A 12,772-nucleotide genomic window follows, 5' to 3' on the forward strand; every position below is an offset into this window, starting at 1 on the left:
TGTAAACTATATTGTCCAATACAGTCTATGATCTTGTCTAACAAAGCTAGTATGCTCGTGCAACAAATGCTTAGTGTGATGGTGCTTCGCTCCTAATGTAATGCTTAGCATGCTAGCCCGGTCAATGACACATGAACATACAGGCTAACGGGGGAAACATATGCCCGTTAGCCTGTATCAGAATCAGAATCAGAATCGTTTTATTGCCATTGTTTGAGAACGGGTTCACAAACTAGGAATTTTTCTTGGTGCAATCGTGCAACATAAAACACATATTTGGTAATAACAAGAGCTGTAACTGAGCTATCAGATCTTGTTATAGACTTAGAAGGAATTCAAAGGAGTTACTGTTAGGAGTTATTGTTCATGTGCCTGATGGCCGAGGGGAAATAACTGTTCAGGTGGCGGGAGGTGTGGGTCTGGATGGACCGTAGTCTCCTGCCTGAGGGGAGAGGGGAGAATAGTGTGTGTCCAGGGTGAGAAGAGTCAGCTGTGATCCGACCCACATGCCTCCTGGTCCTGGAGGAGAACAAGTCCTGGAGGGATGGGAGCTTGCAGCCAATCACCTTCTCAGCAGCACGTACGATGCACTGCAGTCTATGCTTATCCTGGACTGTGGCGCCGGGGAACCACACGGTGATGGAGGAGGTCAGGATGGACTCGATGATGGCTGAGTAAAACTGCACCAGCATCTCTTTTGACATGTGTTTGGGGTCATTGTCCTGTTGGAACACCCAACTGCGCCCAAGACCCAACCTCCGGGCTGATGATTTTAGGTTGTCCTGAAGAATTTGGAGGTAATCCTCCTTTTTCATTGTCCCATTTACTCTCTGTAAAGCACCAGTTCCATTGGCAGCAAAACAGGCGCAGAGCATAATACTACCACCACCATGCTTGACGGTAGGTTTGGTGTTCCTGGGATTAAAGGCCTCACCTTTTCTACTCCAAACATATTGCTGGGTATTGTGGCCAAACAGCTCAAACTTCATGAATGTTTTTTGTGACCAACAAGTATGTGCTCCAATCACAACAAAAATCAAATATGAGCCCTCCTTTAAGGCAACACTTGCCTTGACCTTAAAAAGTTAAAATAGAGGCCTGGTAGAGTACCCTTTTTAATTCATCAGTACGGGTATACCCGTACTAATGAATTACCGACGGAATTCGGTCGGTGCCTACAAAGTACAGAACATCCCTAACACCACTGCTGTTCTTCTTTGGAATGTAAAATAGTTCGCAAATGTTGTTTTTTATAGTCTCCTCGTGGAGGGGTGGGAGGGTACAGGTTCGGTGGCCACGGATGAACTGCTGGCTGTCCAAAGTCTGGACCCGGGGTGGACCACTCGCCTGTGCATCGGTTGGGGACGTTTCTGCGCTGCTGACCTGTCTCCGCTCGGGATGGTCTCCTGCTGGCCCCACTATGGACTGGACTCTCACTATTATGTTAGATCTACTATGGACTGGACTCTCAATAGTATGCTGGATCCACTCGACGTCCATTGCACAACTGCGGTCCCCTCCAAGGTTTCTCATTGTCCCATTGGGTTGAGTTTTTCCTTGCCCTGATGTGGGATCTGAGCCGAGGATGTCGTTGTGGCTTGTGCAGCCCTTTGAGACACTCGTGATTTAGGGCTATATAAGTAAACATTGATTGATAAATTGATAGTCAAATTTAGGAGCACGATATGGTTTATTTTGATATACTGGGAGGTTATAGAAGACTGCTGTCATTTTAGAATGTATAGTTACTTCTTGGCAGCTGATACTGATAATTAAATTCTGTGCGAAAAGATGTTGAAGGACAGTGATTTTAAATACTGGACACTTTGGAACACCTTTCCGTAAAGTAGTGAATTTAAAAGTACATGGGATCAGTTTTCTTATTCTTATCGTGGTATCGAAGACTGTGGAAATGAATAGATATCGGTATCAACTAATGATAACTGGTATCGTGACACTGACCTGAATGAGAGCAATTAGCGGGGAGATGACCAAAGTGATGCCTTCAGCCAGGAGAGCAGGCAGCTGATAGCACAGAGACTTTCCTGCCCCAGTGGGCATGCACACAAACACGTCCCTGTCACCTACAGGAAGACGCAACAAGCATCCTTAAAGACTCAACAATAACAATACAACCTGTCCAACATGTTGACATCGGAACCGGAAGTATGATGTCCTTTTTTTAGTTTGACATAGGCTAACGTGTAGCAACTAGCTTGGTGAATTCCAAGCAGACAATTCGTAAAAAGTCCTGTTGTTTGACATACCTCGAACAACCGCTTTGATGACATTTTCCTGGACCTGAGATCTAAAGCTACTGAACCCGAAATGGGTTTTTAAAGCTTGTTTCAAAGTTGCTGACGTCGCCCGCTCCTCCATTGGCAGATGTCGACGGTGCTGTCACACATTGATGACGTCGACGCCTATTTTAGTGAACACATGTTAGGTTTGTTTAAATAAAACGTAAACAATTTAGTGACGTCATCAATGTGTGACACATTTTTTTCCTGTTTTTGTTTTATTTATAAAACATGTGTTCACTAAAAACAGTATCCACAAACTAAATAATATTTATGTTTTAATTGATACGATACCAAACAGCAATGTTATACGGATGTGATATTATTTGATGATGCTTCTCGGCTGTTTAACTAAAAGGTGCTTAAAAGTATGGTGTTTTCTCAGACAAATCTTTGTTTTGCATTTCTTTTGACGATTACTTTACGATATTTAACTTTTGATAATTTTTTTAATTTAACGAGATCCTGATTTATACTAGTTGTAAGCTGTATAAAAGAAAAACGGTTAAATATAAAACTGGAGGTGAATAAAAGTATGGTGTTTCTTAGACAATAAATGTTCTGTTCATTTGCTGATAATATTTGAATATTCCATTTCTTGATTTTTTTTTAATTCATGAAATTATTAGCAGTAAGCTATAAAATGATTATCATTTTTTTTTAAATATACGACTGGCAGTGCTAAAAACTGGTGTTTTCAAAGACAAATAAATGTTTTTGTATTTCATTTGCAATTTTTCAAATGTTATAAGATAAGATTTGTTATTACCTATAACTTTAATCATAAAACATATCAAAAAATTTACAAACTACTTTCAATCTGCGTTTAATGAAGGTATAGAAAATATGTTTCGCTTTTTTTAATTGACCTACTGAAATAAATAGATAAAAGAATATTTTCTATTTATAATATCTATAAATAGAAATTCAAGTTTACAGTACATTAATACAATGATATTCTCTGTATCAATCAATCAATCAATGTTTATTTATATAGCCCTAAATCACAAGTGTCTCAAAGGGCTGCGCAAGCCACAACGACATCCTCGGTACAGAGCCCACATAAGGGCAGGGAAAAACTCACCCCAGTGGGACGTCGATGTGAATGACTATGAGAAACCTTATAAAATATCTATGTATATGAACTTAAAATGTACATAAACAAATAAAAGGATATTCACTATAAAATATCTGTATATAAATGAAAGTTTTAGTTTGCATTTATTCTCTATATAAAATATCTGTACTTAAGAATTAAAGTTCACAAGAGTAAATAAAAGGATATTCTCTATATAAAATAAATATGTATAAAAATTCAAGTTCATATGAATAAAAGTAAATTGTCTGTATAAAATATCTGAATATAAAACAATCTTAACTTTAACCCACTGGGTGTCCAAAAAAGCTTCAGAAATTATTATACATTCTTTTAATTTATGAGTTTTCCAAAGTGCAGCCAGCGGAGCATTTTAAAAATACTATGACAATAAAAACATAAAAAGTAAAATAAAAGACTAAACAGATGTAATGTGAAAATGTTGCAATATTGATGCTAATAACATAAAGATGTCATGCAGGCAGTTTTTTTTTTAGTTTTTTTACTTTAAAACTGTCAGAGCTCAAAAAAATAATAAAAACCTAAAATAATCAGAAGTTGATCTACAGATTTAAGCGTTGAAAGTAAAAATATATACAGGTGTATGTTAACATATGACTTAATTTTTAACACTAATAATTGGGGGCCTTTTGGATCCCCGAGACCTGACGTCAGATTGTTTTTAAACTGTCATTAAAATACATTTTAAAAATGAATCAAAAGCAATATTATAAATGATTTATCTATTTGAGGCTCCAATTGCTTCACATTAAATATTCTACTTTGAAAAATGTTTCGAGGAAAATATTGCATATTTTGTTAATTGACTTAAAACAAGTTTTCTTTAAAAACATTTTTTTTAAACTATATGGCCATGAATATATCTGAAGTTGATCTATCGATATTTAAGTGTAAATAAATATACAGTATATACGTGTATATATATATATATATATATATATATATATATATATATATATATATATATATATATATATATATATATATATATATCCACCCATCCATTTTCTACCGCTTATTCCCTCTGGGGTCGCGGGGGGGCTGGAGCCCATCTCAGCTACAATCGGGCGGAAGGCGGGGTACACCCTGGACAAGTCGCCACTTCATCGCAGGGCCAACACAGACAGACAGACAACATTCACACTCACATTCACACACTAGGGCCAATTTAGTGTTGCCAATCAACCTATCCCCAGGTGCATGTCTTTGGAGGTGGGAGGAAGCCGGAGTACCCGGAGGGAACCCACGCAGTCACGGGGAGAACATGCAAACTCCACACAGAAAGATCCAGAGCCCGGGATTGAACCCAAGACTACTCAAGACCTTCATATATATATATATTGTAGCGTCCCGGAAGAGTTAGTGTTGCAAAGGATTGTGGGTATTGGTTCTGTTGTGTTTATGTTGTGTTTCGGTGCGGATGTTCTCCAGAAATGTGTTTGTCGTTCTTGTTTGGTGTGGATTCACAGTGTGGTGCATGTTTGTGACGGTTGATGTTGTTTTATACGGCCACCCTCAGTGTGATATGTGTGGCTGTTGAGTAAGTATGCTTTGCTTTCACTTGTGTGGGTGTGTTTATAAAATTGACATGATCAATTAAAGGACAAATGATCGCACATTGCGTCAGCAATCCTTGACTTCTTCAAGCAAAGACACTTGTCAAACCCATCCAACGCTACATTGGTGTCAGAAGTGGGATGGCTTTCTCAAAGAAGCTTGAGGATCTTATCAAGTGCTGGGAGAATGCACTTCCGGATGAAGACCACCTACCTTGTCACCAGGAAGAGGAAAGCAACAAGTGCCGCCCTGGTGGATTGGAGGCTCAACTACCTCATCAACAAGTAAATGAGAGGAACCTGCGCCGCCCTAGTGGACGGGAGGCCCATCCACTTGGAGGAAGAATGGAAGCTCAAAATGATGGGATAAGATTGGAAGTTCAGCCAGATGGAAGAAGTGTGCCTCGTGTGGGAAGGAGTGCCTGGCGAAGAAGTGCCTCTCCTGCGGTGATGGTGGACACAAATTCCCTGCGAGATGACTACAAGCCAAGCATCGCCACACCAAAGCTTCCTCACTATAGTGGAGAAGGCTCTATTGAATCCTTCCTTCTCCAGGTCCAGCTAGCAGCACGTTTGAATGGCTGGTCTGATGTGGCAACCGCAGGGCATGTGGCGCTGTCCCTGGAAGGCCCAGCCCTACAGTGTTTGGTCGAGTTACAAGAGGAGGAATTGGCTGATTGGGGAGCCATGCGTGAGGCTCTTCAACGACGTTACGGGCGACCAATCCATGCAGACGAAGCACGAGAGCAGCTGTACAAGCGGCGACGCCTTTTGGGAGAAAGTCTCGGAGCTTATGCTGCGGACCTTCGCCGTCTGGTGCGAAGGGGCCACCCAGCGTTTCCAGAAGTATTACAGGAAGAGCTCACCGTGCAAGCCTTTGTCCGTGGTCTACAGCCTGAACGACTTTGGGAACATCTCAGACTGTTTGCTAAACACTCTCTCTCTGCCGCATTGACTGAAGCCGAACGTGTGGAGCACGTTCTGTGTCCAGATGGCCGCCGTGATGTTCCGCGAGTCCGCCAGGCTGGATGGGACGGGACAGAACGAGAGGGAGCCGACCAAGTGACTGTAACGCCACGGCCACGCTCCTCCCGGAGAAGGCAGACCGAAGTGAACTGTTACCGCTGCGGTGTCCCTGGCCACATTGCAAGACACTGTCCAGCCCCTGCCCCCATTGATGTTGCCGCTGAGGTGTCGTCAAACTAGAGAGGGGTGTCAGTGTCGGGGAACTGACACCCGGGATGGTTTCCACTTTACCCGAATGTGACGCACAGCGCCTGGGCCGCCTAGGCAGGGCCCGGGGGCTATACCTGGAATGTAAGCTTGATGGAACAGTCTGCAGAGCCCTGGTTGACACGGGGTCCACTATCTCCATCATCCGGCCGGGTGTCCTTCCCCACTTGCAACACAGCTTGCCATCAGGCTGGACTAACACCAACGCCCGAATTACAACCGTCACAGGGAGCAAGGCTGCCATGCTGGGCAAAGGGACAGTGTGCATTAAGGTGGCGAGTCAAGAGAGACGACACCCATTCTGGCTGGCCAACATTCAAGACCCCTGCATTGTTGGGCTTGACCTGTTGGAGATGTGGAGAGCTGTGGTCGATGTGCCTAGAGCCATGCTTCATCTTGGTGAGAAAACAGTTTCCCTCCAGGGTACTGATGAGCCTGGCGCCTGCAGAGTGACAGCCCCCACAGAGCCATCCGCGGCTACGGCCTTCATGGTGGACCAGAAGAAGTCTCAACCTAACCCTTCTACTAATAGGCCGCCTACTATAGAGACCCAGCAGGCTATTGCAGAACTGTTTGAGCGAAGCAGTCAAGGCCTGGATACCACCCAGCAGGAGCGACTGAAAAGTTTACTGAATGCCTTCCAAGACATTTTTGCAGCGAAAGATGAAGACTGCATGCACACCAGTCTCGTACTCCACGACATCGACACAGGAGACGCACGAGCAATCCGGCTACACCCACGCCGTCTGCCCCTTGCCAAACGAGTGCCTGCCCAAGAGAAAATCGAGGAGATGCGCCAGGCGGGCGTCATCGAGCCCTCCAGCAGTCCATGGGCAGCACCCGCAGTTCTGGTCAAGAAGAAGGACGGCTCGTGGCGGTTCTGCGTCGACTACAGACGGCTCAACGATGTAACACGCAAGGACTCCTACCCGTTGCCGCGCATAGATGATACGCTGGACTACATCACTGGCTCCTCCTGGTTCAGCTCCCTGGATCTCCGCAGTGGCTATTGGCAGGTGGAGTTGGCCGCCGAAGCTCGACCAAAGACAGCGTTCACAATAGGTCAAGGACTCTGGCAGTTCAAGGTGATGCCGTTTGGGCTTTGCAACGCACCTGCCACGTTTGAGCGGTTGATGGAGAGAGTGCTGGCATCCATCCCCCGTGATCACTGTGTGGTGTACCTGGATGACCTCCTGGTACATGCTTCAGGATTTAAGGGGGCTCTACAGAACCTCCAGCATGTGTTCCAGGCCATTCGTCAGGCTGGGCTGCGATTGAATCCCAAAAAGTGCCATTTGCTTCGGCGTGAAGTTTCCTTCCTGGGGCATGTCGTCAGTGGGCAAGGTGTTGCCACTGATCCAGCCAAAGTTGCCACTGTCCGTAACTGGCCGGCGCCAAGGGATGTTAAAGAGTTGCGGAGTTTCTTGGGACTGGCATCCTATTACCGGAGATTTATCAAGGACTTTGCAACCATTGCTGGCCCCTTGCACCAGCTCACACACAAGGGACAGTTATTTGAATGGACTGACAGCTGCAATGAGGCCTTTGCACAGCTGCGAGAGGCCTTGGTCCGAGCCCCAGTGTTGGCCTACCCAGACCCCAGCCGACCTTTCGTGGTTGATACAGATGCCAGTGATGTCGGCGTGGGGATTGTGCTGTCACAGGAAGGGAATCACGGTGAGCAGGTTGTGGCCTTTTACAGTCGGAGGCTGAGCAAGCCAGAGCGGAACTACTGCGTCACCCGTCGGGAATTGTTGGCAATTGTCCTGGGCCTTCGTCATTTCCGTCCCTACCTTTATGGTCAACGGTTTGTGTTGCGGACGGATCATGCCTCCCTCACCTGGTTGCTGAACCTCAAGGAACCCGAGGGGCAGCTGGCCAGGTGGTTCGAGATCTTGCAGGAATATGACTTCACGATTTCTCATCGACCAGGCCGCCTGCACGGCAACGCTGATGCACTGTCCAGACGGCCCTGTGAGGAGGCGTGTCGTTTCTGCCAGCGGGCGGAAGAGCGGTGCATGCCAGACCCATCAGTAGCTGCAGTCAGGCAACATGACATCTCAGTCGACCTGGACAGTTTCACCCCCCAACAATTGATCGACCATCAAAGACAAGACCCAGTGCTTGAGAGAGCTCGCAGCTGGGTGGGGGCACAGCAGCGACCAGAATGGGCCACAGTGGTGCACTTGGACACTGAGACCAAAGCACTGTACTCCCAGTGGGACAGCCTCCTGTTGTCTCACGACCTGCTGTATCGTCGCTGGGAAGCCCCGACAGGACAACATGCTGCCCTCCAACTTGTGGTGCCCCGTGTGCTGCGGCCGCAGGTCCTCGAAGTGATGCATGGCTTCCCAGGGACTGGCCATTTTGGAGTGACCAAGACCTTGCTCCGACTGAGGCAGCGCTTTTACTGGCCAGGCTGTCGCCGTGACGTGGAGATGCACGTCCACCGCTGTGATGCCTGCACAGCAAATAAAGGCCCCACACGCCGCTCCCATGCTCCCCTACAGCAGTTCCAGGTGGGGGCCCCCATGGAACGAGTGGGTGTGGACATTCTTGGCCCATTTCCGGTCACTGATAGCGGAAACCGTTACATCTTGGTGGCCATGGATTACTTCACGAAATGGCCAGAAGCGTATGCGGTACCCGACCAGAGCGCTGCGACAACGGTAGAGAGATTGGTTTCGGAGATGTTCTGCCGATTTGGAGCTCCAGAGGAGCTGCACAGTGACCAGGGACGGAACTTCGAGTCCCAGGTATTCCAAGAGGTGTGCCGTCGCCTGGGTGTGAAAAAGACTCGCACCACGCCGCTGCATCCTCAGAGTGACGGGTTGGTGGAGCGTTTTAATAGAACCTTGGCCACACAACTTGCCATCCTCACCGATAAGCGGCAGAGAGACTGGGATTTACACCTCCCACTCATTCTTTGGGCCTACAGGACAGCGGTGCAGGAGTCCACACGCTGCACCTCTGCATCATTGATGTTTGGTCACGAACTGCGCACGCCTGCTGATTTGGTTTTTGGCCCAACCCCAGAACCAGAAGTGAGAGGAGCACCGGGCCTGGACTACTACTACAACCTTGTGGAGCGGCTGCGGGAGGCTCACGATTTTGCCCGCACCAGCCTGACGGAGGCTGGGGTCCAACAGAAGCGGGCATATGACCTCCGCAGTCGAGGCCAGGACTTTGAACCAGGCGCGCATGTCTGGGTCTATAACCCGGTGAGAAAGAAAGGACTCTCCCCAAAGCTCACTAGCCACTGGGTGGGACCCTGCAAGGTCCTCCAGAAGTTGTCCGACGTGGTCTATCGGATACGACTGGCACCTCGGAACCGGCTGGTGGTGCTGCACCGAGACCGCTTGGCCCCATACCAGCCATTGGACCAGAGCCGGGGGAACTTGGAGTCAAGCACCCTGCCGGAGGGGGAGATACCACCCACAGGAAGCAACGAGGATGCTGAGGTAACCCCCACTTCCGACCTACCTGCAGACAGTGGTAGCAGCCAGCCGCCATCAGAGGGGCGTCGACGACGCCGGTTGCCTCAGCACTTGCGGGACTTTGTGATGAACGCATGGGCTGTTGGGGACAACGAACCCAGCTAGGTGGGGGCTGTGTAGCGTCCCGGAAGAGTTAGTGTTGCAAAGGATTGTGGGTATTGGTTCTGTTGTGTTTATGTTGTGTTTCGGTGCGGATGTTCTCCAGAAATGTGTTTGTCGTTCTTGTTTGGTGTGGATTCACAGTGTGGTGCATGTTTGTGACGGTTGATGTTGTTTTATAGGGCCACCCTCAGTGTGATATGTGTGGCTGTTGACTAAGTATGCTTTGCTTTCACTTGTGTGGGTGTGTTTTTGAAATTGACGTGATCATTAAAAGGACAAATGATCGCACATTGCGTCAGCAATCCTTGACTTCATATATATATATATATATATATATATATATATATATATATATATATATATATATATATATATACATACATACATACATACATAAAGAAAATAATACTTGGGGTCCATGGGACCTTTAACATTCACCAAAATTGAGGGGAACCTTAATTGTTTTTTAAAATGGAAAAACATCAAAATGGCCCCCGCAGGCTTTCGTGTACCAGTGGAAAAAGTTTGGAAGCCCTGGTGGACATCAGTGAGCATGTGACAAAAGGCAACGCTGACATGGCCAAGAAGGCACACGAGTTGGGGCGTGGCTAAGAGGGGAGGAGTATATTTACAGCTAGAATTCACCAAATCAAGTATTTCATATATATATATATATATACAGTATATATATATATATATATATATATATATATATATATATATATATATATATATATATATATATATATAATAAATAATTGACTTTCAGTGAATTCTAGCTACCAAAGACTATAAAAAAAAAATAGGACCCATTACCTCCCCTCACCTCCCAGGGGGTGATCAAGAGTGATGGGTCAAATGCAGAGAATAATTTCGCCACACCTCGTGTGTGTGTGACAATCATTGGTACTTTAACTTTAACTTTATATATATATATATATAAATAAAATAAATACTTGAATTTCAGTGTTCATTTATTTACACATATACACACACATAACACTCATCTACTCATTGTTGAGTTAAGGGTTGAATTGTCCATCCTTGTTCTATTTTCTGTCACTATTTTTTTGCATTGCTGTGTGGCACGCACAAAAGTGCTCTCATCAAATGCACTAGAGTCTGGAATCTTCCATCTCTCCCTAGCGTGGCCCAAAACCCGTCAATCTTTGCTTCCTGAGGAAGATCTTCACTGCCAAGCACTTGGTAGTCTACTACTTCTTCCCGGAGGCTATCCAGGTCCAATCGCAGCTGCGGCTTGGAACTTACAAGCGTATTTCTTCATCTTACTCGTCGTCGGCGTCGCCATGGCTGTATCTTCCTTGTTCTTCTGCTTCGTCTCCTTGTTGTGTGTGCAGTTGTGCACTGCACTCTCTAAAAGCCGTAGATGTTATTGTCGCATGCATGTACAGTAGATGGCAATATTGTCCTGTTTAAGAGTGTCACAACATTGCTGTTTATGGCAGACGAACTGCTTTACGGTAGACGAAAATGTGACTGCTGTTGTTGTGTGTTGTTACTTCCTGGGAGGACGTTAATGAAACTGCCTAACAATAAACCCACATAAGAAACCAAGAACTCGCCCTCGATCATTCTACAGTTATAACGTCATTGGGCAGGCACGCTGTTTATATTGTGGGAAAGCGGACGTGAAAACAGGCTGTCCTCACTCAGGAGGGGGCGTGGCCTCCAGCTCCGCCTGAATTTCGGGAGATTTTCGGGATAAGATTTGTCCTGGGAGGTTTTCGGGAGAGGAGCTGAATTTCGGGAGTCTGCCGGAAAATCCGGGAGGGTTGGCAAGTATGTGGTACACACACTTTTATTTCACCTTCACACATGACGCAAATGAATCACTGCCATTATTATATACCTGTAAAGGTGTGTCTGGTAAGATTAACATTTGTTACATTTATGTAAATTTATATATTAGTAGGCTGTTTACAAATATCACATAGTATTTTATCAGCATCAATTGTGACCCTCTGATATATTTGCATGATATTGTCATTTTAGAATCTTTTAGATTTAGTGATTTTGTCTTCATTGTGATTATAATGGCAATAAAACAGAATAACAACAAAAATATATTTGTGAAAAATCATGCTGATATCAATCTGATACTGATACCAACCTTTATGTTGCTACTAGCGGCCGCAGGTGTCATCATCAAGGACTGCGCCACGGCCGACGCATGCCACCCTGTTCTTGCTGATGCTGCTCCTGCTGAGAAGTTCAGGCTGTGACGCCGGGTGCAACGACGCCTTACCCAAGTCCGGCGCACCCGGCCAGGCCGGCGCCTCGGTCCTGCTAGTGGTAGTGGCCACCATCGTGTCTGTGCTGGTCCAGGTGTGGGAGTGAGACGACATGTCACCATGGCAACCAAGCAGCTCCATTGGCACATATTTGACTTTGGATTCAGTTCTAGCAAACATTTTTAGCACCTCTGCATCTTTAAATGTGAACTTTGGGAAAAATAAGTCTGCTTTGAAGTTGCTCCTAAAATGGATGACGTTGTGTTGGAGATGTGAATGTTGTGCGACTTGCTGTCATACTCATTGGAATTGTTCACCATGAACAAGAAATTGTCCATGGATCTGAAAAGGGTTAAGTTACTTAAGCGCACACTTTCTATTCATTTGGAAACAAATGGCACATCTTGCAAGATTGTATGGTTGCAAATATGCACCACACAATGGGGCCCCCGGCCCGTCCACCGGGCGGTTGTAGACGGCCCGGAACTCAGAGCGGAAGGCGGAACAGTCAGTGCCCAGCCCATTGTTTCGGTCGACCGCAGCCGTGGCCCAACTGAGAGCTCTACCGGCTAGGAGGGAAAATATAAACGCAATCTGCGAGATGGCTGGTGTCAAAAAGTCATTTTGCACTGGAGATCAAAGTCACCTTCAAATGGTCGGGGACTGGCGATCTTTGGTTCCCGGGCAGAGGAGGGGTTCCAGGGCACGGGGGAGG

General features: G+C 46.1%; 1 protein-coding gene across 2 annotated transcripts in view; it reads right to left on the reverse strand.

Moving 5' to 3' along the window:
* recql5 (RecQ helicase-like 5) overlaps nucleotides 1-2,410 on the reverse strand; it is a 68,468-nt gene extending 66,058 nt beyond the window's left edge. For both annotated transcript variants that reach the window (XR_009817495.2, XM_061981570.2), the window contains exons 1-2: nucleotides 2,268-2,410; nucleotides 1,963-2,084 (exon numbers count right to left, since the gene is read on the reverse strand). Coding sequence is in view for 1 of the 2 variants with exons in the window: in XM_061981570.2 (XP_061837554.2) it covers nucleotides 1,963-2,084; nucleotides 2,268-2,379 (234 nt within the window). In the remaining variant the exon portion in view is untranslated. The remainder of the gene's footprint in view (nucleotides 1-1,962; nucleotides 2,085-2,267) is intronic.
* Nucleotides 2,411-12,772: the final 10,362 nt, after the last annotated feature.

The sequence above is a fragment of the Nerophis lumbriciformis genome, linkage group LG24, assembly GCF_033978685.3.
Source record: "Nerophis lumbriciformis linkage group LG24, RoL_Nlum_v2.1, whole genome shotgun sequence".
In the NCBI taxonomy this organism is placed as follows: domain Eukaryota; kingdom Metazoa; phylum Chordata; class Actinopteri; order Syngnathiformes; family Syngnathidae; genus Nerophis; species Nerophis lumbriciformis.